We start from the raw sequence: 25179 nt of genomic DNA, 5'->3' as shown, positions 1-25179 counted from the left end.
GAAAAAAGGGGGTGTTATGTCCATACACTCAGCAGATGAAGTCAGAGACTTCATCTTATAATATGGGGGCAGCTTTTAACAAGTTTTTCTCAAAAGCCACTGTAGTTCTAAAATGTGCAATTAGTAGCTTCATTGTTGTTGTAGATGGACACAATACCTGTATGTTATTTTTATGTGGTACTGAGGATTGAACCCAGTGCCTCACGCATGCTAGGCGAGTGCTCTACCACTGAACCACAACCCCAGCCCCTAATGGCTAAGTTTTTAACAGCACATTGTTTACAGGATCAAACCAGGCTATATTTTTACTATGCACTCATTTGCCTTTCCTGAGGAAACTTTTTTTTCTATCTTGCCTTATCCCCCAAGGCTGAGTGGGAAGGGTTTTTAAGGCCAGACCTAAGTTGCCCAGCTGTCTCGTAGTCTTGTATGGTGGCTGAGATGGCTAATGTCGAACTGGGTTTAACATTAGGCTTAGTTCATGTATAGGTTAACAGGTATCCCTGGAGGTGGATATTTTCACAGACCTGAAAATGATCCAGTTCACAGGGGTAGCCACTGGAAAGGCTGTTCAGAGGCAAGGTCTCCCTAGCAAACCTTAAATAAAATAACACAGATGCATTGGTGACATAAGTATTTATTGAGAAAAATACAAACTGGTGGCATATAAATTATTAAAAATAGAATGATGGGTTTCGTTTATTGGTGAGACATCATAAACTGTTTGCAGGTCAAGCCTTACTATAATATGCACATACTATTTGAAATGAGGAACTTCACTCATGCAAGCACACATTGTAACGACTTTGGTACTAGGGATGGGAAATGGCAAGAATTTAAATATGGTACTTGTCATATTTTAGGAATACTGTTATCTAGGTATATTCAAAGAAACAATAGCCTGTTTTAATAGGGTTAAATGTAGAATGAAAACATCCAATACTCATCCCCCTCAAAAAGTCCCTTATATACCAAGTATAAATTTTCACCCCTTTCTGCCTTCCCACTGATGGAAATAAGTTTATGCATAAGCAAAACACTCAATTCACTAAAGGGAACAAATTCTTTTAATGTATGAATTAAACTTTGCTATCATTTAAGATATTAAAACATTAGACAGGTGGCCCTAACAGGTGGCCCCCCAATCCTAAACACTTGAGAAAGTGGAAGGTGAACATTTAGGTAGAACTACTGAGCCAGTGCTAGGAGTTGGGCCATACTTTTTCATAATACTGGCAAGTGAAGGCTTATCATCCAGACGTGTGGGCTTTATTTCTGAGGACAGAGTGGTCTAAGTCAAGGCCTTGACTCGGCACGTGAGTACCCAGGGCCCAGCTTCTGCTCCAACTGATCAGCCTGCCAGTGGGATAGCCACTCCAGGATTTTATTTTTTGGGTGGCACTGGGGATTAAACCCAGAGCCTTGTGCATGCAAGGCAAGCACTCTACCAGCTGAGTCATATCCCCAGCCCTGCAGGATTCTTTTAAAGTGATGAATAATGTTTGTACTAAGAACCCTTTTTTTTTCTTTCGCCTTTTGAGGCTAGAGCTTCAACTTGAGAATTACATTTTGACACAGGAAAACCAGTAAAATAAAGTGAAATATACCAAATATAAAAGTATCTTGAAAAGGAGATCCCCCTGTAACCCCACAAGAAAAGGGACACTGGGTCACATTCCCTTTTCCCCATTGTTTTGTCACATTTTTCGACTCTGGTAATCAAAAGTGCTTTCTCTAACCACTGAATTCCTAAATAGAAACAGACTTGGGTTTTGTTGTAAAGGCAAAGTAATACTCATATGTATCTTATGGGAATATGTAGTACAGCTTGAGTCCATAGTTGGATCTAGACACTACTGATTCATGTACAGCAAATTGTAGTTATCTCACCATAGCTAATCAAACTGGACTACTTGGGTTTTTTGTATAAATAAAAAGCCTTGATGACAACTATTATTTGAGTAGAAATTATGTCAAAGATATATTCCACAGTTATGTGATTGAAGGCATTTTGACTCGAATTCCCCAGTGACAAAAGTAGCGTTTATCCTGGTAAGTTTGTATAACACTTCCCAATTTTTAATACAATTAAAAGTTTTTTTTTTTTCTTTTTCTAGTGAAGAGCCATAAAACAATCTTTGCAGAGGCTACAAGTGAACCATCTAGTTAGTACTTGGACACACTTAACTAATACTCTTTCTGTAAAGTTTAATATAAAATTATTTTGAAAAACAAGAATTGTGAAGTTTTACAATAAACTCGGATTAATAAGGACATTGCTAAAGTTTGTATACAAATGTTATTTTCACAGTTTTAAGTAGCAAAGAAAAATCCACTTTAAAAACTGGTACAGTGATAACAGACATGTCTTGAGTTTACTATAAATTTAAGACCAAGAACAAAGCCTAGACTGATCCCTTAAACAGGCGTAATTTTAAACTGCAGTACAGAGTTTAGTGTTTTTTGGAAAATAGTGTCAGAGTTGGATAAAATGAGAAACAAACTATAAATAGTTCAGGTTTATCTCAACACAGCTAACTGGGACATACAATAAAAGCACACACATACATGAACAAAACCCCATGACTTTGCAAGTATTACTTTGCTTAACATTTCCCCCACAACTCCATCCCTAGCAGGCCCAAAATGAGCTTAAAGCAGCTGTAAATATGTCTGGAGATGATGGTCTTCCTTGGTTCAGTGAGAACAGTTCACAATAGGAAAGTTGCTAGCATTTCACAGGCTACTAGCATTTAGAATTATTCATGAGATACTAAGATGATGTATTTAAGTGGATGTTTCGGCAGTCATGGAACATATAAGAGGAAAGGAACTACTATGTGAGTATGCTGTGTATAAATATAAGTTACACTCACATTCACAACACTGAAAAGCATTAACACTTTGTTCATGCTGCACACCCACTGGGTATATTGTTTTATAGTAAATATGCAACATTTTGATGGAAGTTACGTTTTCCCCACTTAGTCATAGTTTGATTTTTAGGGCACTGAAAATACTTGCACATGAACTGTATGTTTTAAATTTACAGTGGAAATTTACACCCCCTGCCATTATAAGCAATCACTAACTTAACTTACCTTTTCTCATAAAAAGAAAATCAGTGATAATATAAGACTTAATACTTTTTCATCATTATGAAAAACTTGCCCCCAAATACATGTTTAAGCATTAAGAATAGTGGCAAAGTTACACCTTCAATGCAGAGAACTGCAGCACAGGCGAAACTCGAGGCAAGGAGCTGCTAGGCCTGCCTCGCTTGCCCCTTCCAGGAAGCTTGCCGCTGACTCAACGCCTGCTGGCATGGGAGGTGAGTGAAATGGCCAGTTTGTGCTCTTACTCCCTCCCCACACAAAAACAGAACCATTTCCCCAAGAAGTGTTAACTAAAGATAAACTGTAGGTGTTTACAAAACACAACTGGACATCTTCCATCATTTTGGGATAAACCAAAATAAAATTTTAAAGTTTCATTTGGAGATTTCAAAGCTGAAAATGCTTTCAACAAATCCTAATGCCTTAGATCTTAAGAAAGTATATACTGTCCACTGTTGATTATGAAACAATTTGCCTCCTTTTTGATCTACAATTTTTTAACACTTGAATTTAATAGGTTTTTCTTCTGGAAAAGTTCTTTGGCATTCAAGTAAAATCAACACTTTCAGAACAGTCACTTGCATCACACTGAAGTGACTGCTTTAATTTCTACACCAATTTTACCCAGGGATACTCATGGCCTTGACACATAATTTAGTCTTGTCATTATTCCAAAGAGTGGAATTCAGGGCTTTTTGGGACATCATCTGACCCCATTTCTTTTTACCACAATGGTTCCTGCTACAATGTCATAGGCTGTTCGATTATGCTGAAAAAACAGCAGTGTGATGAATGCAGGGAAAAAAGAAGCAATAGAAAAATTCTTGATCAGAGCTCGTATGGTGGACCTAAAAAATTAAAGCAAAAGCATCAAGGTATAGGTGACTACATATAGATGAATGGTATCCTACCCAAGTTCAAATGTGTACGTGAAACAGTATGTAATTAAGAGAATTTTTACCTTTGATAATGTGTTATTTTCAAGTAAATATATCAAACCACCTGGGCTCTTTCCAAAGACACAACATTAAAGTCTTCAGAACTTTCATAAGAAAAATATCTCAGAATATGAACTAAGGGTTTACAGTATTTTCTAGTATTTATCTAGAAGAATATTATTCCTGGCTTACCTTTTCCATAGTCACTTTTTTATTTTTGGTAACAGGGATTGAACCAACGGGTACTTAAACAATGAGTTGCATCCCCAGCCCTCTTTATTTTTATTATTATTATTTTTTTTTTTTTGGGGTGCTGAGGATCGAACCCAGGGCCTTGTGCTTACAAGGCAAGCACTCTACCAACTGAGCTATCTCCCCAGCCCCCGCTTTTTATTTTTTGACACAAGGTCTCACCCAAGTTGCTGAGGCTGACTTTGAATTTGGATCCTCCTGTTTCAGCCTCCCAAGCCACTGCGATTAAGGTGCGTGCCACCACACTGGGTCCATAGTCCCTTCTTATTAACGTGTTTCCAGTATCTTCTAAACTGAATGCTGTCACATTCTTTACCTTATATGAAGTGCTAGCATTTTAAAATCGTCTGTTTTTTCATAAGCTCTCCTTGTGGGATTCACTAATTGAGGCGGAAAGACTTAAGTTTTTAGCAATAGCTCAGAATGGAGAATTATCCAACTAATATTAGATTTCTGCTTTTTGTGCACTAGAATTGCTACCAAAAGAAAAAGCAATGACTAAAAGAGTAGACAATGAATGAAGACTAGTTGTTTCCAAATCCATCCTTTAATTTCTGCTTGTGTTGCACATCTGCAAAAAGTATCTAATAAGGCTCTAAGGATTAGTTAATGCACATGTCATTTAAAGGTGCCTGGTATAAAATAACTGTTAAATAAACATTAGCCATTTTTGACTCTCATCCACTCCCTTATATAACAATCCAGCTGTCACTCATTCTGGCAGTAATTACAGCTAGATCCTAACTGGTTCAACTGATTACCACCCACTTACCTTTAACCACTCTACCATTTGAGAGCAACAGGATGTGTGCATGTACGCACAGTTGTCAAACTCAGCCTATTCAAGAGGAAATATAATGTGGGTATCGCCCAGTGGTGGCTCAAGACAGAGACAGTAACTGACCCAATATCCCAGACCTAGGGAATAATAAAGCTGGGCCCTGAGGACTGGTACAGCACCAACACCTAACTCATCCTCTCATTATTGTGACTTATAAAATGAACTTCTTGAATACGGATACCGAGAGGACTAAAATCATTAACAATCAAAATATGTTCATAAACTATCTGATAATTGCTGTATATGCCATGAAGAAAAGAATATTCTAAATTCAGTATTCTAAAAATATTATAGTAAGCATTATACCTTATTATTGAGTTACTGAATACAGTCCTGTGTCACATAAGGGACACATTGAGAAATTTATTATGTGTCATTAGGTGATTTTGTTACTGTATACAAATCTTAAAGGTACCAAAGATTCCCACAAAGTCTTAAGTAATATAATTTTATGAGACCACTATGGTGTACGTCGTCGATTGTTGACCAAAACATACTTAAAATATACATTTCCCCAAGTATAAAGAAGATGAAGCTAAGAAAAGGACTTACGTTGTAATGCTAACATTTGAGGAAGGAATCACTAAAACTCGACTTGGTGCAATTAGCACTGACGTATCACATGTCACAACTCGAAGCCCTAGCAGGAACTTCCCTGGGGTAGCTCCACCTGCTCCCCAAATGCAAATTATCTAAGGAAAGAAGGAAAATTTAAAAATAATAACTGGCTCAACTATACCAATTTTAAAGATAGATTTCCTGTCATATTTTAAAATTTTCAACTTGAAAGAATATTCAAAGGTTAGCCATTTATTTCTATGGTCTCTTAATATGTGCAACACTATAAGATATTTAATATTTCTCTATGACACATTATATTTTTTAGCAAGTCGTTCCCCAGGAAAAATACCTGGGCAGGGGATATAGCTCAGTTGGTAGAGTGCTTGTCTTAGAAGCACAAGGTCCTGGGGTTTAATCCCAAACACCACCACCCCCAAAAAAAACCCCTCAATATCCTCAAACAACCTATGAGTATATTTTTGGACCACAGTCTGTTTATGAGTGAAGTTTTATTTCTTAGACTGAAAAACACTACAAAATAATTGTAAAATGTCTCCCTCCCAAAAGTCGTCTTTCTTTTTTACCTCGAAAAAAAAATTAAAGAGAATTTGGAAAAACCAAAAAAGTAGAAAAATACTTGAAAAATATTAGTTATAAATTTTCATTAAGATTGATCATCTAGGGCTGGGGATGTGGCTCAGTGGTAAAGTGCTTGCCTGGCATGCATGAGGCCCTGGGTTCAAATCCCCAGCACCAAAAAAAAAAAAAAAAAAAAAAAAAAAAAGATTGATCATCTAAAATTCGATTCTTAAAAAAATTACTTGTTAGAGTAACTTACCTCATAGAAACAAACTAATAATCTATATATAAGTGCCACGACCATCATTTTCTGCAAATCTTCCATTGATGTGTCTTCATCTATTTCTTCTATTATATAATGCATTGCAAACTTAGAGATATCCCTACACAAAATAATAATGTGGGGTTATTCAGAATTAGTTACCAGAACAATTGCATAGATTTTTTTTCTCGTTAGTATAAGCTTTTCATTAGTGAAAGGTTTGGTGTTTTGTTTTGTTTTGTTTGTGCTACTGGGTATTGAACCCAAGGGTACTTTACCACTGAGCTAGATCCCCAGTTCTTTTTTTTTTTTTTATGTTTGAGATAGGGCATATGTTGCTGAGGCTGGTCTCAAACTTGTAATCCTCCTGCCTCAGTTCCCAAGTCTCTGGGATTATAGGTATAATCATGAATTTTAAATGAAATTCTAAGCTAAACTTTAGGGTCCCAACCATGTAGTTGCACCAAACACCAGCTTATTCAACAAATAGGCAGGGCTGGGTGTAGGTACGTGCTTATCCTGCCATGTGTGCTATCCACTGGGCTGGAGATGGCTCAGTAGTAAAGCACTTGCCTAGTAGGTTCAAGGGCCTGGGTTTGATCACCAGCACCACAAAAAAACAAAACAAAAACTGTACCATCATGAGCAGATATTGTGCTAGTCCTGGGGATACAATGGTGAGTGAATTTGAAATGTGTCTGTTTTCATGGAGATTCTAACCCAAAAAGGGAAACAGAACAATAGTAATGACAAAGAAGGCGGCCACCTATAATAGGGAACCACAAATATCAGGGAAACATTCCAGTTATACTCAACCTTATAAATGACATTTAAGCTAGGATCTGAAGGATGAAGAGAAGTTAGCCAGACTAAGGGGGAAGAGAGTAAACAGTAGGAGAGAAAGCCTTGGAGCAAGAGTGTGTGTGGTGGAAGTTACAAGCAGTTTGGTATGGTTCAGATATTCAGTGAGAGGTGACAGTAATTAAGAAATAAGGGCATGTGTTAAATCACATGAAGACATTCAGACTTTATCTTGGTGATGAGAAATAACTAAAGGGTTTTAAGGCAGGGGAGGACAGAATCAGAATTTATGATTACTTTGGTTTTATATAGGAGGTTGAGTTGAGATAAAAAAGGAGACTGAGTTACCACTCAGAAGACTGGCTATGATCCAAGCGAGAGATGACAGTGACTGGACTAGGAAGAAACAACAATGAGGGAAAGCAGCTGGCAGTGAGAAGGCAATGGTCTAGGCTTAAGCTAGTTAGGAGACGGGACATGGAGTTGTCCCTGGGGTGGCTGTGTGAGGAGGAAGGAAAAAGGAGAAAACGCAGCAACACTCAGGTTCACCGCCAGAGCCCCTGAAATATGACAAGTTTGCATCTTGACTGTCACTACCTTCTCAACTAAGTTCTAGGCTTAACTTCTCATCAGCCCAAATTTCAATCTCTATAATCAGTAGATGTAAGCCCAGTGCCTCAGCGCTTAGCAAGTGATAACTGCTGTTATGATTATTATGAATCAATGTCTCACTTGGCAGTTCACTTGGGATTTGTCTGCAGTATTAGCAATCCCATCTGGAAATGTCACTAGTTCAATATTAATAGTCACCCTTCAGATGCTCTTTACACTTTTGTCTTTGGAGACTCCACAGGATAGTAAGAGGAAAATAAGTTCCTGGCATAAGAGAACAGTTGAATAAATGAGATTTGGAAGGGTTTTTTGTTTGTTTGTTTGTTTTTTAACCTACTTTTGATAAGTGAAATTACCATAAATCTTAAAAGAATTTATTAAAATATTTTTCTCCTTCATAGCCATTTCTTTAAAACCACCACCATCAACAACAAAAAACAGTCACTCTAACAAAGCTCTTATAAAGAAATCATGACCATGGCACACCTATGTGCCATGTGTACCCACACAGCCACATGCAGGCTTGAACAGAACAGAATTTAACACAGGAACTTTAAACAGAATTAAAAGCTTTCTACAAATGTCCTTCACTTACTTTATTCCACTGAGGTGCATAATGGTTAAGACAATGGTTGCTTTTATAAAGAAGAGAATAAAGAAATCCACCATCTCTGCCATAAATCTGTGGGCCAAGGATGGAATAACATACTCTCTGCCTGCGAATTAAAAAAAAAAAAAAGTTAGGAAAACTAATCACTTCATATTGACCTGGGAACACAAGTTAGATAATGAAGGGGGAAAGCAACGTCAATGTACAACTTAATAATTTCTAAAAAATGTATAACCTGGAACAATTACCACGTAGAGACTCCATAAGAGTACATTATTAAAATATAACTATTTACAGACTATTTATGTAAGACTAGTTAGCTTAAAATTTGCTTTCACCTACTTAAAATTTGATTTCTCAGATAAATTTGAATACAGTGCCCAATACATTTCACTAGGAACTTATATAAGTAGAATCTAGATGATCACATACAGGAAACACAAACTTTAAAACTTAGAGTAAAAATCAACGTTAAGAATGAACAATTAGTATAAATAAAGTCAATCCCTGTATCCCGCATGATTCCTTCATTTAGTTTTGTTTTCTATTAGACAGACACCCAATGATATCAACCTCTCAACCTAAATTCTGACTGGGATCATATTCTGGCATCAACTAGTATTTATCCTGTATTGAACTAATTCAGAATATTCCAGTTCCCACAGCGAAGTGCACAACGGCACCGCATACGAGATCAGTAAGGCAGGTCACGGTCCCTGCTCCATTTCTGCCCTGCAGACCTTCTACATCCGCCCAGGTCCACCATCTGCGGGGCCCCGGTCGGCGGTCCTGCACTAGCAGTCAAGCCCCTCCGAACGCGGCTGTGCGGCCCGAGCCGAGCTCCGGGTCTCTCCCCCAGGGGCTGGGCCTGGGGAGGGGCGGCCTCCGAGCTCCGAACAAAGGTCTCGCCGCACGTGGGGGCCACTCGTCCCGCGGTCAGGGCGCCAGGCATAAAGGCAGCCGGAACGGCCCCGCCGGGCTGCACACTCCAGGCAGCAGCCGGCGACCGCACGGGGCCCATCGCCATCCCAGCGCCGCCGCGGCCCAGCCGCACCACGACCCCGCGCCCCGCCGCCGCCCCGCGCCTCTCACCGGCCTGCCGCGCGGCCTCGCTCGCCGTCCGCGCAGCCACCGCGGGTCCTGCTCTCGTCACTGGCGTCGCCCGCACCACCCCGGGCCCTGGAGCAGCCCGCGGCCCCAGGCCCGCAACCGGAGCCGGGGTGGCGATGCCCGCCGCCGCCGCCGCTGCCGCCGCCGCCGCATCGGGCCCGGCGGCCCCGGCGCCCAGAAAGTAGAAGGGGCTGTAGTAGCCGAGCTGCGGCGCGGCGGCCTGGGGGGCGGCGCCGGCCGCGGGATAGCTGGGCGGCGGCTGCGGGCTGCAGTAGGCGGGGAAGGCGGCCAGGCCGCTGTGCCAGGTCAGGTAGCCGCAGTACGACTGCCACAGCCACTCGTGCACCTGCCGCGAGTACTCGCGGGCGCTCAGCCTCGCCGACCTCTCCCGGGGCGCCGCGGCCTCGGGCGCCTCGCAGCCCGCCGACTCCGGCGGCCCGGCGACCGCCTCCCTGCGCTTCCGGGGCTCCCGCGACGGCTCCGGCTCCTCGGCGGCGGCGGGCGCGGGGTCGGGGGTTGGGGGCCGGCCCGGGGCCTGAGGCTCGGCCTGCGGCCCGTCCCGGGGGCGGGGGGCGGCGGTTGCAGCAGCGGCGGCGGAGGCGCCACTCGCGGCGGCGACCAGCTCGTGGTCTCCTCCGCCTTCGTCCTGCCCCGGAGGGCGGCCTCGGGCTTCCTCGGGCCCCTCTGCCATCGTCGCCTCAGCAGCACCCTCCGCGGTACCTGTCACTGCGCCTCTCCCTCCCCCACTGGCCCCTCCCCAACGGCGCCGTCGCCACCGCAGCGCCGCAGGCGTCAACAATCCGCCGCCGGAAGCGGAAACCCCGCCCCTCGGAGGCGCTGGGCGGGGCGGAGTCTTCCCCGTAACTGCAGCGTGGTGGTCGTCCAGGCGTTCGCCCGCTCCGCTTTATCATGTTAATGGCATCAAAGGCGAGGCCTCTCCAGATATTTCTGCGGGGGTGGGCCCAGATCATCCCGGGGAAACTGCAGGGCGCGGGGAGGGTTTCCCGAGAAGTCCGGGTCGGCGCCGCCTTTCTTCTGCCCGACGTGCGGTCCCCACGCCATTTAACCTATTCGTGCCTGAGAGGAGACAGGACGTGTTGATGCCTTTAGAAGATGAATCAAAAAGCCAGACCCAACCGGGACGTGTGCAAGATGGAATGTCTCGATGCAGACATGTTCAGCTGAAATAAGGAAAGAAGGGTGTGCTCTTCCCGGAGCCAGCCTGTGTCTGGAGCCTCCCGCCTTGTTTCAGCAGGAACGTGCCTTTCCTCAAACCCGTCGTCTCAGCCTTGGGTACCTTTCCCCTTATTGTGCTGGAGAAAGACCCTGGCCCAGAACTTTGGTGCCCTCTCTTAGTACCTTAGCCCATGCACGATTACTCTTATCCACACAAAGGGGGGTATTCTTCTAGAAGTGCTAGACTTGACATTTTACACGTGTGTGTGTGTTGCTGTTTGCGGGTGGGGGTTGTTAGGGTAACTGACCCAAGTATCCACAAGAGAAAGCTCTGAGTTCAAAAAAAGGTTTATTGACAGTGTGCCACGCTGCCCTTCTGCAAGGTGCAGCGGCCTGCAGGAAAAAACTTCTTAACTATATAGTCATGTACAGTGGAGTGGTTAAAAATAACCTGTCTGGCCTGTGATTGTTTTTTGGCGTCTTTGCTGCGGTTTGTGTAGTTAGGGATGCTTTGGGGGTGGGCCTAAGGACCTAACTGGGGGGTACTGGGGATTGAACGCACAGGTGCTTTACCACTGAGCTGCAGGTACAGTTCTTTTTATTTTTTGAGACAGGGTCTTAACTTTCAACCTGCAATTCTCGTGCCCCAGCGTCCAGAGTCACTGAGAATACAGGTATGCCCCACCGTGCCTGGCTACATACTTATATAATATACTTTCCTATGTTCTTAACTTTATAAGCCTCTCAGTGGCAGTAATTCCTAATATGTATCCCTAATACCCTATAGAGGTTCTGTAGGGTCCAATCATTCTAAACTGAGGAAGGGGAAGCAGGAAGGAAGGAAGATAGATTGTAATGGTGAAATATTGTGATAAATGAAGATTTTATATTGAATACATAGCACCTGGCACAGGGCTACTGTAAAGATATTAAGAAAATTATGTAAAATGTGGAAAGATAGTAAGAAAAACTCGAAGTAATGTAATTCAAGAAAGAATTAGAAATACAAGAAAAGATGATTTTGGAAAACAGGAAAGAACACAAGAGTAAGCAGATATAACAGTGCCTGAAGAGAATTACAAGTTGAATGAATTTTTTAAATAAAAAAGAAAAAGACAAAAAATCCAACACAGATTGAATCTTTGATTCATAAAACCAGACAGGTAACAATAAATATAATGCAGTATAATTCAAGAAAACTTTTCCCGAGAGAAGGTATGTACATACATACATATATGTAGAGAGAGAAAGAATAAAGGTTTATGTATTTTTTATACTATTGTATATTATTGTATACAAAGAGTATGCTGTGTACCTGAGAACTTTGAGAATGAACAATATGTATTCTAGTAGAAGTACTAGACTTTATATTTTTTAAAAAGTCATTTTGGGCAAAAAAAAAAAAATCATGGGACTTCCACTTTAACACTTCACTTGAGAAGAAAATGGTGAAATATATTTAAAATATTCAAAGAAAATGTGAATCAAGGTCATTATATCCAGAAAAACTGACTTTCAAGTATAAAAGCATAGGCTAATTTGTTTTCAGAATGCAAGAACTGGAAGAAGTTTACTTCTGAGCTCTACTAGAGTAATGAGTAATGCCTAACAGACAATGACAGAAGGATGGTTGGTGAACATTAAATATTTAATTACTTGTAAAACGTGAGCTAAATGTAAACTTGCATTAGTCAGGGTCCAATCAAGACAGAGAGAGCACACAGTAATTTGAACAGGCAACATTTACTGTAAGAACTAAGAGTCTTGGAGTAAATGGGGATTGGCTAATAAGAGGCAAAGAGAATTGGAAACCATATAGGAATAGCAGATACAGGGAGTAGCCACTGCTTGCAGGACTCAAATGGAGTGACCACACAAGAGACCTTCAACACCACCAGGTCTAAGAGCCAGACCCTGTTCAAGGCAGCATGGTAATGGCTCACTGGTAGGCAAGGAAGGTCACCAAAGGGTGACTTCAGCAGGACTTGTTCAGAAACCCTGTCTCGATTGTTGGAAGGAGCTATCCAGTGTGAAGTGTCTCATCTCAGAAATCACTGCAAAGTGCTAGGGGAAGCCACTGGCAGGAAGGAGCTTCACCACTAATATACCATGAAGAAACCATCTCAAGGACAGTGTGCCGGGGGAAGCTCTCCCTCCATGAGAAGGTGCTGCTCACTACTAGCCACGGGGCACTACTGAAAGTTCAGAATTAGAAGTCAGGAGTGCTAGAAAGAGAAGCGGCTTTCTTCTCCAGTGACCTCCACTAACAAAGCGTACCCTCAAACCAGCTGTCATGGAGGATGCTTTCACAGAGTTCAGCTTCATTATTGCAGAGAAAGCAAGGATTGGAGCAAAAAGTCAATAAATTTGACAAAGGATTAAGTAACAAAGGATTAAAAGAGTATGAGATGGATTTATGTTCTGAAATATTTATATAAAATAACTATAAAAATGGGAAAAGCATTTGTACTCCTTGGGCAATTCTGTGTAGCTGGAGTTCGATGCCAAAGCACACATTGCATTTCTCTAGCTAAGCCTAGCTGGTTCCAACCAGAAAGTGTTGGTGAGTCTGCTCCCTCTGAGTTCTTCGTGGCCCTCTGTAGGCCTTCTCCAGCTCCTCTAGCCACAAATTCACTTCTGTACTCTTTCTGAGTGTTTTCAGTGCTGGCTATGTGCCGGGCATTGGAATACAAAGGGGAACGAAACACCACCTTTGTGGTTTGAGGGGCTGGCAGAACCTAGGGGAGAGATTGGTGAGTCAGTTGGTACAGGGTTCAAGTGTCAATTCAAAGTAGGGAGTGGTAGTTTGCCTGCAAGGAGACCGAGGGGAGAACGGGGAAGAGCTTTGTAGGAGCCACTCTGAGTTGGGTCCTTATTGGGAGGACCTGGCAGGGCAGGTGATTCCAGGGAGAGGGTGCAACAGGAGCAAAGTTCATGCAGAGAGCCAGCCAACACAGCCTGGGGCAAACCCAAGTAGAGAAGAATCTGGAAAAGGAGGGAGGGATTGAACTTTTTTTTCCATGTGAGGGAGTTTGAACTTTGTCTTACAGACAGCAGAGCTATGGAACAGCTGCAATCAGGGAAATAAAGGTCTTTTTTTTTTTTTTTTTTTTTTTAAGAAATATCTCTTGGGGCTGGGGAGATAGCTCAGTAGAGTGCTTGCCTTGTAAGCACAAGGCCCTGGGTTCGGTCCCCAGTACCCAAAAAAAAAAAAGAAATATCTCTTGGGCTGGGGTTGTAGCTCAGAGGTAAAGTGCTTGCCTAGCACACGAGAGGCACTGGGTTTGATCCTCATCATCACATAAAAATAAATAAAGGTATTGTGTCCATCTGACCAAAAAAAAAAAAAAAAGAGAGAAAGAAAAAAGAAATCTCTTTTGCCACGTGCACACGCCTGTAATCCCACTTGGGGTGCTGAGGCAGGAGGATTGTGAGTTCAAAGCCAGCTCAGCAGGAGTGAGGCACTACAGAATGGGAGACAATCTTTACCACACGCACCTCAGATACAGCATAATCTCCAGGCTATATAAAGAACTAAAAAAACAAAAAACAACAAATTATCCAATCAATAAATGGGCTAAGGAACTGAACAGATACTTCACAGAAGAAGAAATAACTATTGATCAACAGACATGAAAAAATGTTCATTTATCTCTAGTAATTAGAGAAATGCAAATCAAAACTAAGATTTCATCTCACTCTAGTCAGAATGGCATTTATCAAGAATAAAAGCAATAGTGGGTTGGGGTTGTGGCTCAGTGGTAGAGCTTGCCCAGTATGTATGGGGCACTGGGTTCAGTTCTCAGTACCACATATAAATAAATGATTAAAATAAAGGTCCATCAAAAACTAAAAAAATTATTAAAAAAAGAATACAGTAAGTGTTGGCAAGGATATGGGGAAAACGGTACACTCCTACATTGCTGGTGGGAATGAAGATTGGTGTAACCACTCTGGAAAGCAGTATGGAGATTCCCTTAGAACACGTGGAATGGAACCACCATTTGACCCAGTTATCCCACTCCTGGGTTTATACCCAAAGGACTTAAAATCAGCATATTACAGAGATACAGCCACGTCAGTGTTGAAAACAACTCAATTCATAATAGCTAAACTATGGAACCAACCTAGATGCCCTTCAACAGAGGAATGAATAAAGAAAATGTGGTAATATACACAATGGAATATTACTTTGCCTTAAAGAAGAATGAAATGATGGCATTTGCAGGTAAATGGATGGAACTAGAGAATATCATGCTAAGTGAAATAAGCCAATCCCAAAAAACCAAAAGCCAAATGTTTTCTCTGATAAGCAGATACTGATCCATGTTGGGGGTGGGGGGTGGGGTTTAGGGAAGAATGAAGGAATGTTGGATTGTGCAGAGGGGAGTGAGGGGGAGGGTGGGGTGGTGGGGATGGGAAGGACAGTAGAATGAAACAGACATTATTACCCTATGTATATGCATGATTACTACTGGTGTGACTCAGCACCATGTACAGCCAGAGGAATGAGAAGTTATTTTCCATTTGTGTACAATGTGTCAAAATTCATTCTATCATGTGTAACCAATTAGAACAAAATGTTTAAAATTAATTTAAAAAAAAAGCAAGGTGCTAAACAACTCAGTGAGACCCTGTCTCTAAAATAAAATACAAATATAGGGCTGGGGATGTGGCTCGGTGGTTGAATGCCCCTAAATTCAATCCCTGGTACCAAAAAATCCCTGCAGAATTTAGTGACTGAATGGATTTGAGTGAGAGAGAAGCAGGACACCATAGTGGCTTGGATGACTGAGGGAGTGGATTGTGCTGCTATTCATGGAAACAGAGAAGGAAGGAGGACAAGCAAGGTGGTGGAAGGGGCTGCACTGGGATGTCCAAGCCCCCTGCCCGGCTTTAAACACAGCTTATCTATAAAGTCAAGGCTGAGAGTCACAAGCTGCAGGTGGTCCTTGAAGTGAGGAGTAGGGGGGAGATATTGTGAAATGAGAAGAAAGAAAAGCTGAGAACGGAGACCAAGGGGACACGGGGTGCGGGGGAGAAGGAGGAAAGGAATGGTGGCCGAGCTGGGAAGGAAAGTCGGATGGAGTGGGAAGAGGGTTTCCCTAAGAAGGAGTGGTGTGAACAGAGTTCTCCAGGGAAACAGAAGCACGAGGGGACAGACAGGAGGACATTTATTACAAGAGGCTGGCCTAGGATGTGCTGGCTGCAAAGTGGAGACCCAGGAGAGCCGCGGTGTGACTCCAGCCCAGGTCCAAAGGCCTGAGACCCAGGGAGCCCGCGGTGCGACTCCAGCCCAGGTCCAAAGGCCTGAGACCCAGGGAGCCCGCGGTGCGACTCCAGTCCCAGGTGGGGCGCAGTCTGAGGTCCCCACCCACGCAGCAGGCAGGAAACCGAGAGAAGAGCGGGGATTCCTCCTTCCCACCTTCCGTTCTGTTCAGCCCCCAGGTCGCTGACCCTAGAAGGAGCCTCCGCAGGGGCCACGCCTGCAGTCAGACCTAAAGGAATCCCAGGCATGGGCGTGAGGCCTGTGGCGGGCGTTTCCTTTTTTGACCGCCTTTCCTGTTGCTCCCTCTTTTTCTGGCAGCTCCCCAATGTCTTCCTACCGTCGGGGGTGCGGTGGCAGGACTGCCCCGGGAACTCTGCACTGCCACTCCAAGCCACCACCAGGTGGCACGTGACCAGGCTCACGGAGTGACCTCAGCCGGGACTCGGAAACTGGAGCCCAGTGATTGATCCTGGGAGGGAGTAACTTTGTCGCCAGCTGCGTCCTTACCTGATGAGACTGCTGATGGACTCTTGCGACTTAGATTTCTTCCTTTAATTTCAGAGGCTGTGATATCCCTTCAGTAACTTCCTCTTAAGCTTAAATTAGTAAGGGCTGGTTTATGATCCTTCCAGCTAATAATGTGGCTGGGAGGTGGTCACAGATGGCTTTTGGATAGTTTCATGGGATGAGGGGAGGGAAAAAGAAAGTAGAGAGAATGACTGCATTCTGATCTTTAAGGAGTTTGTTTTGGAGGGGAAGCTGCTAGCAGAGTGGCTAATTATTATTATTATTATTTTTTAGGGATTTATTGTTATTGTTTTTGTTGTGGGCAGAGAAAGTGTTGTTTTCAGAGAAGTGATATGTTTGTTTTCAAAATGGCTGATTATTCTTAACCGTGTTTGAATCCATCTTTTGATAGCACTGAAAAGATCTATCTTTCTTTCATTTAATTTTTTTTCCAGTACTGGGGATTGAATCCAGGGGCGCTTTACCACTGAGCCATGTGCCACTATGCCCAGCTTGAAAAGAGAAGGCTTAACACATGGGCAGCCAGGAATCTGCCGTTTTATTATGGATTTCTCTGATTTTTAGTGAGATAAACAGTTTTAGTTTATTATCCTATTTCAACTATTCTAACCAGTAATATGTGGCCAACAGTCCCCACGGCGTCAAACTGGTCTTTAGAGTGTTTAGTGGGGATTAGAAGGTTTGCCTGATTTGATACATTGCTAGAAAGCAATTTGCAAAAAAGAGTACTACCACCAGAGGCTTATTTGTGAATAAGATGCCCACATGCACTAAATAAAAGGCTAAATTTAAAAATAACTTGATTTCTGTGCTGACTTTTTAGAAATCCACATCGATGAAGGCATTTTCTTCTCTAACCACTTGGAGTGAATTACTATATAATGCTTTTCTGCCCCCCAGTGGTTGTTAAAAAGCATTAAGAAATTCGTCGTCTGCTTTTAAAGATTTTATAATATGACTCTATTTTCGGGATTCCGCCTTTGGGTCCCCTTCTTCCACCCGGGAGAAGTCTGCGTTTACTTTTCTTTAATGAAGCTCACTCTCTACTCTGCGCTTGCCTCGCGTGCTTCTCTGTTGTTACACTTCAACACCTGAGGAAGCAGGACTCGCCACCAGTAAATGGCGGTGTCAGATTTGGAGGTCCCACCGAGATCTACCCGAGGTAAGTAGGCTTCTCTCTCCATGCATCCCACATCTGTTTGAGGTGCATCTTTCTGTCTCTTTCTTTCTGGAGGGCAAAATGGGCACCCGTCGGCTACGTAAATGCAGCTAGCGCAGCCGCCATCCTTCAAGACTCGGGTGAGAGGTTCCCCGGCCCAGGCGAGTTTCCAATCACCTGCTCTGTGCAGACCAGGCATGTTGGACTCTGCCGGAGCCGTTCCCTACTTTTCTGTCCAGGCCCGGAGCACAATTGCCAGCAGTACACAGTGTTCCTAGTCCTGACCTACCCAGGATGCGTGGAGGCGGAGGAAGGGTTGGGACAACTGCAGGGTTCGCTGGCCTGGGTTACTCTCGAGTGGACCCCAAAGGTTCCTTCTCCGGACTCCCCTTCCCGATCACCCTAAGGGGTATCCAGGCTGATCGGTTGACAATGGCACTGAGGGAAAGCGCCAATTATCTTTGCCTCCCTGTGGGCCGTACACACTCCCCCACATCCACTCCCTGCTGGCCTATGCTGGGGCATTTACTGTTGCATTAATCTTATCCCAGTACTCATAACTTCTTGTTTCTCTTATAGACCGCCCATCTCTCAAATGACCCTCCAGCCTATTGCTTCTCAACCAGACTTTTACTGTGGACTGCTCAATCTACCTGATTTCTAAAAGGGAACTCCAAACTGCTTGCCCCACACTGCCCCCTTCCAGCTCGAAGCAGCTCTAAGCAGCCCCCTTCTTATTGCGGTAAGGAGTTCCTAAAACTAGTGGGGGGAATGAAGCCAGAGTTGGGGACAGGCAGTTAGTGTAGAAATAGGAGAGCGGGTCAGATGGAGGTAATGGGGGCTATGAAAACCATCTGCCTCTGGAAGTTGGAGACTGCCCTGGGAGAATGGAATGTCAAGGACCTGCAGAGCCCACTGATAACCAAATTTACCTGCCCTTGTCAGGGACTACAGGCAAAGAGATGCTAATTAATGCCCCCTGGGCCCTAACCTGCCTGAATCACCTTGGCCCTCCCCCTGCCCATCGATTCTCACTTTATGCAAAACCGGGCCTAATCACGTAGGCAGGAAGGAAAGAGATAAGGGGGAAAGAACTAGAGAATAAAACCTATAAAAAGGACAAGATTTGCTCTGTCGGATGGATTCTGCCTTTGGGTCCCCTTCTTCCACCCGGGAGAAGTCTGCTTTTACTTTTCTTTAATAAAGCTTCTTACTTTCTACTCTTAAAAAAAAAAAAAAAAAAAAAGACTATATATTCTTTATTCTTGATTTTAGGAATTTGAAGTGATTTATAAATGAATCATCAATCACAAGAGGCACATGTTATTTTAAAAACAGGCTCGACTCAGTCTCAAATAGCCGGAAGCCTCATTATGTAACGTAAACAGGACTTAGGGCAACCAGTAGGTGGGGGAGTTTCCAAAGCTAAGAGCCCCACACATCCTCCAGGCCCCACAGAACCCCAGGACCTCAAAGATCATCCATTTAGTCTTTATACTAACAAAACGCAAGGACTGTCCATTAGCTCCAAGTTATTTATGCATGTATGTATCTTGCCCATGAGATTCTGGTAAAAGGAAAGATTATCTCAGGTGAGGACTAGATTTTTACCTTTGAAATATGAGATTGGGGTGAGAGGAGAGCATCGTTTTAGGTATGAACAGCACGAGATAAAAAGCTGAAAATAGGGGCTGGGGAGATAGCTCAGTTGGTAAAGTGCTTGCCTTGCAAGCACAAGGCCCTGGGTTCGATCCCCAGCACCATCAAAAAAAAAAGCTGAAAATAAGTAGGAGGTATTAAGAAAACGACTGTGACCTAAAGGAGGAAAGGGGTCAAAGAGAGGACTGGGTCACATGTTAGAGAGTGTTACATCATGCACCAAGGTCAAGGGAGGGAGCCGAGTTTGGCTTTGATTCAGTCAACAACAAATTATTATTATTTAATAATAATAAGTAAATATTATTTAATTATAATTATGATTATATAATCATAATTATTATCATCACTCAGTGGTGGAGCATTTGCCTGGCATGTACAAGGCTCTGGGTTCAATTAAAAGAAATTAAGGAAAACTCTTATGAAAGACAAAGGGCAAATATTTATATAACATCCAAAGCATTGACTTAAAGGGTGTGGGAAACATTGCTTCGCCTCTGCTGCTGCCTGATTGGCACTGAAGCCACCAGGGCGAGGAAACACAGAAGCTCTTGAGCACCCGTCAGCTTAGCCCTTCTGGGTCTGACTCAGATCCTTCTCTTGGAATTCTGCCCTTGCTGGTGGGTGGCCCTGCTCCTGCTCATGCCAGCGTCTCCCTGACCTCTCTCCAGAGTGGATGTCCCCAGTCCGAATGCTGCTCTTTCCCTTCCCGTTATTATTTACTTTTCACATGATCCTATCAGTATGATAAATTGGACCCACTGCCTGACCAACTTGGCGTCGCACACCAGCAGGGCACGCACCGAAACCTCAGCTTAACTCCATCAGCGTGTTCTTGGCTCTTCTTGCTTTGGCCATCAAATGAACAACAAGTTTGCACAACTTCTTTGAAGGCTCATTTGGCAGCATCCACTGAAATTCAAAATTTGTGAGGACTGTCACTCATGAATCCCCCTTTTAGGAATGTGCATTACGGAAATAAGAGCACTAGGGTACAAAGATGCAAGTCAAGCATGTTACATTTATAAAAGCAAAACAGTAAAAATACATGAGGTAGGTCACTGAAAATTCAATGATTAGAAAACATAGAAAATGTCTTTAAAGTAATGTCTTTGGACTGGGAATGTAGCTCAGCTGGTGGAGTGCTTGCTTTGCAAGCACCAGGCCCTGGGTTCAATCCCCACCACCGCAAAAATAAATAAATAAATAATATAATATCTTTAATTTTATTAAATTGAAATCACTAGGTTCTTAGCAATTAAACTGGTAATTGGCTTTTATTATCTTTTGTGTTCAAATAAGCATTTAAAAACAGTACTTGATTTTTCCTTTGGTTTATGTGTTTTTCATGTTGATTGTTATTTAAAAAAATTTTTTTTAGTTTTAGGTAGACACAATACCTTTATTTTATTTATGTGGTGCTGAGGATCAAACCCAGGATCTCACACATGAGAGGCGAGCACTCCACCACTGAGCAACCCTAGCCCTCATGTTGATTAATTAAATACTTTCTTCTTGGTATTATTTTGAAACAGGACTTGTAGTCTGAAATGGACGAAAAAAACTGATGTACTAAAAGATAGTTATCTACTGACTGCATTTTAAAATTATTGTATGTTTGAAAATCACAAAAATTATTATAGAAATTTTCATAATAAAATGCATGTTCTGACATATTCAAATAAATGAAGAGAGTTAGAAAGCAAAAAGTTACTTCCCTCTAAACTGTATTCCAAAGAGAGTCATTATTACCATTTTAGTGTGTGTATTTCCATATTTTCCGTATGCTCTAATGATAATGTTAGCTAATGCTTGCGTAACACTTATTGTGCGCTTCACATGTATGAATTAATTTAGCCTTCACAACAACTCGATGGGATAGATCTATTATTATCCTCTCTAGAATAGAGATAAACTAAAATACAGAGGAGTTAAATACTTTTTTCAAAAGTTGTACAGCTTGTAAGTGATAAAACTAGGATTCTTGCTCTCAAGCCCTGTACTACATTGTCATCAAATATGCATCTTTACAAATGCAGTATTGTTCTTTTAATTGACTCGCATTATAGTAAAACTGTTCTTAAACTGTTTTTCTGATACGTGCTCATTTTGCTTACGAGCCTCCGTACACCTCTTTGAGCCTATCTGTACACCTCTTTCCAAGTCCTTCGAATATAACTCTTCCGACTGAGCCAGCAGACCAAAGCTCCTTAGGTGGTACATTTGTTTGCTGTTATCTTGGTCTACCTCTGCTACTCTAACAGAAAACCAAGCAGCCTACTCCTCCTCACTCACTCCTGTGACAATGGCATTAATCCATTTATGAAGGCAGAGCCCTCATGATCACATTGCCTCTCAGTGGTGTCTCGATGTTGGGAATTTAGATTTCAACCATGCACTTTGGGGGACACATCCCATCCACTGCATGCTATGCAAGTTTATTTCTCATGTAACTAAGGCAGGTTCAGGTCTGTGAGTGTCTATCTTCCGTCTTGTGACTCAGGCAGGAGTCACAGGCTCTTTGTGTCATCTGCATGATTGAGTCTGGTTGCCATGCCCAGGATCTGGTTGATGGAAGGAAAGGGAATATGGAGAAACATGCTGTCTTTTAAAGGTGCTTCTACAGTGAGACTTCCCACATAATTACCCAGCACTCACATCTGGTTCGGTGGCCAGGGAACTGCTAGGGAAGCCAGGAACAGAGCCTATTAAGGAGAGGATAGATTGTGGTGGACAGCAAAAAAGGGTTTTTGTTATAGGCGGTTTTATTGTGTATTTGTTAATTTTATATTTGAAAATAACTTTTAACACATTTATCTCATTTTAAATGATTATATCTTAAAAGGTATTACAGGCATCTTTAAAGGTATTACAGGCACACCTTTAGTGGCTCCAGAATGGAAACCATATCTCCTGACTCCATGCCAAGCTCCTTCCAATGAATGCAAGAGCTACTTTACTTTTTTGAAGCCTTAATGAAGTATGCCTTTTTCCCCCATTGACAATAAACCCTATTGGAATTATCTTTATCTGGTGAGACGTTGAAGCCTTTTTGAGCCAGAGACTTATTTCTGTAAACTATAGAGTAGGAGGTTAATTTAATTAGAGAAAATGGCTGTCTAGCCAGTTGGTAAAAGCAGTCTGCAGAATGTAGACCATATTGCTGGCGTGATTATTTTAGATGCTAACAAATGAGAGAACATTTTGATAACTCTATGAACCAGATTTCGGTTGTTAACAATGGAGCATCGTTCCCTGAATTCCACATTCCCTGAATGGACTTCCATTAAAATGTTCCGTTTGTATTCTTCAGAGGCTTGTACATCAGCTGCAACTGAGCGTATAGGGAAAATGCCCACCAACTTATTCAGTGGATCTAGACAGGCAATTTGGATAACTTAGTTTTTCAAGTACAATTTTTTCAGTAGACCGATGCAGTTAGCTTCTTTCTGCTTAATGAGCCAAACAAATGCCAAAATGTATGTTTCAGTTTACCATGGTCAGAGGTAAAGAAATGCAATTCGTAATAGTAAACTACTGATTATTTCATCCAACTTTTATCTCTCTCCCAGAACATAAAGACCGGGACTACTGACTACTTCTTTACTGACTACTTCTTTAAAAACATATGGCCATGAATCTTACCCTTTTTCTGAAGATGCATATTTTACAGAGTTCTTAAAAACTCTTTCTCCAGCTCTGCACATCTCTCAGTAATACTGCAGGACAGTGTCTTTAAATGTCTGTAAGGATCATAGATTTTACGAAGCTTGGTTGCAAGGAGGCAATCACTCTCCTGAAACTGACAGACTGCACCCGCTTAACTCTGATATTCTCTCTACAGCTTTTAAACTGAAGAGAAATGCCTGAAGCAAGGGCTGTCATAATATCAGCTGAATGCGGGACAGGCGGCCAGAGGACGTGTGTCATTAGCATCAGCCTTCTAGGGGATGCCTGCTGCTCATTATGTGTGGACACGATTAGGCTCCACAGGGACCATGCGCAGGAAAGAGCAATCACAGGCTTCCCAAGCGAATCTGTCTTCCCAAACAAATCTACAGAATTGCTCTGTTCACAGGAGGACTTCCATTATAGGTTTATTGACTTTTGGGTAGAAGAAATGAGTTCGAGGAATGATTACTAAAAATTACCCAAAAAATTTTAAGATGCAGTTTCTGATTAGATGCCAGAATGAATTATTGATTAGAGGAAATTATTAACTGATTTTAAAAAGAACAAACCTTTGTGATGTTGGAGAATGGAATTTACGAATTGGTTTTGCGGATTATTAAGTCATGTATTCCTTTCATCTGGATCTTCACGTCATTATGGGGTATCATTTTTTGACGATGAAAGATCCCAAAAAGTAATGTGTTGAAATAAAGTGGACTTAGAACGCACATGTGCAAAATCATAGTTTTGGGCAAAAATTACCTTCAATAATTTCAGGAGGGAAACCTGAACAAAAATTCTCCCATAGGCAAACATTACCCTTTGTTAGTTGCATATTCATGCCAACTTACTAAGCAAACAATAGAGGAAACAAACCATTTGGAGAAATCATTGGATTATCACTGGGTAACTTGAGCTGGTTTCCTTTTCCCTTGTAACACAGATAGAATCTTCCTCATGGATAGCAACAACGGAATGGTTAAAAGCACACAAGAAATCTGTGATATCACAAAATCAGCTTGTCTCTTGTGAAGCAATTAAAGCCCTCGAAATTACTTCTGTATCTGAACTGGTGCAAAAAGTGCCAATGGTTTAAAATAAATTCTTTTGAAATGAGTATGCTTAATGAAATTCATTTCTGGAATATTAAACTCATGAAATAATTCCTGGTATTTGGTTTCAGAGACAAGGACTCTAGATTCATAGATCCAACTGTTCACGCTCCCTTTCCAGTTAAACATCAGGCTTATTCAAGACGGAACCCTGGTTTCCCCCATCCCTGGTTCTCTCAACGTTTCCCACAGGAAGTGGATGATTTTAAATCTATTATGGAAAGCCTAAGGGACCTTGACTGAAATTGGAGAGGCAGATGAGGACAGGGACGTGTGGAAAATACACACTGACTTTAGCCATGTTGAATGAAGCTGGGGCAGGCAGGTAGACACACTCCGCAGACGCGAGGAATTGGAAATCCCAGAGATGAATTTGGGAGTCATCTGCATATAGGTGATGAAGTTAAGGGAGACAAATGAGCTTTTGAGAGGGGAAACAAAAGGGTAGAAGGGGAAGGAACCAGAGAGGCCTGCTGCCCATCACAAAATCAAGGGAGTTCAGTAAGAAAAGGGCAGTGTCAAGAATTGCAATGGATGAGGAGTGAGATGAACACACTGGCTTGGATCAACGTTCAGTTTCAGAAATAGGAGACCATAGCCCACGTGCTTCATGCTCAGGTTCACCTGCTGCTTCTACTAATGTAAGACATGAATGTCACTGGATCTCAGCTGTCTAGTCTTTGAAATGAGAGGATTCCCGAGATGCACTCACCTGGATTCTAAGAAGGTGAAGTAGACCTTTTCAAGGAGTGAAAGAATAAATGAATAAAACTATACATATTTCCTGTGGGCTCCATGGATAAGTGGTTAGAATCAACTATTCACATCAAAACATTTTGCTGTGTAAGAAAAACTGTCAGTAATGCATTATCTAAGAGAACAATATTAACAAGGACAGAATTTGGAAGACAAGACCTCATTTTTT

General features: G+C 42.3%; 1 protein-coding gene and 1 long non-coding RNA gene across 2 annotated transcripts; one reads left to right on the top strand and one right to left on the bottom strand.

The window, feature by feature from the left end:
- Window positions 1-619: 619 nt before the first annotated feature.
- On the bottom strand, window positions 620-10454 carry Fam8a1 (family with sequence similarity 8 member A1). The gene is made up of 5 exons (XM_047559643.1): window positions 9665-10454; window positions 8558-8678; window positions 6547-6670; window positions 5700-5839; window positions 620-3964 (listed from the first exon to the last, which is right to left on the bottom strand). Exons 1-5 carry the CDS (start codon window positions 10371-10373, stop codon window positions 3820-3822), a joined length of 1239 nt encoding a protein of 412 aa, XP_047415599.1. The 5' UTR covers window positions 10374-10454; the 3' UTR covers window positions 620-3819.
- Window positions 10455-17686: 7232 nt separating this feature from the next.
- Window positions 17687-24229, top strand: LOC124989137 (uncharacterized). The gene is made up of 3 exons (XR_007109564.1): window positions 17687-17817; window positions 18394-18556; window positions 23315-24229. It is a non-coding gene; the product is annotated as an uncharacterized LOC124989137 (long non-coding RNA).
- Window positions 24230-25179: the final 950 nt, after the last annotated feature.

This window comes from Sciurus carolinensis, chromosome 7, assembly GCF_902686445.1.
Source record: "Sciurus carolinensis chromosome 7, mSciCar1.2, whole genome shotgun sequence".
Classification (NCBI taxonomy): Eukaryota; Metazoa; Chordata; class Mammalia; order Rodentia; family Sciuridae; genus Sciurus; species Sciurus carolinensis.
This window is presented reverse-complemented; position numbering and strand designations above follow the sequence as displayed.

Excerpts from the sequence above, each read along its gene's own strand:
- Fam8a1 (XM_047559643.1), bottom strand. The coding sequence starts at position 10,373 with ATGGCAGAGGGGCCCGAGGAAGCCCGAGGCCGCCCTCCGGGGCAGGAC. Across the intron at positions 6,671-8,557 it reads ATGCACCTCAGTGGAATAAA|GGATATCTCTAAGTTTGCAA; the intron begins GTAAGTGAAGGA and ends TATTTTGTGTAG. Across the intron at positions 5,840-6,546 it reads TATTAGTTTGTTTCTATGAG|ATAATTTGCATTTGGGGAGC; the intron begins GTAAGTTACTCT and ends TTCTTTCCTTAG.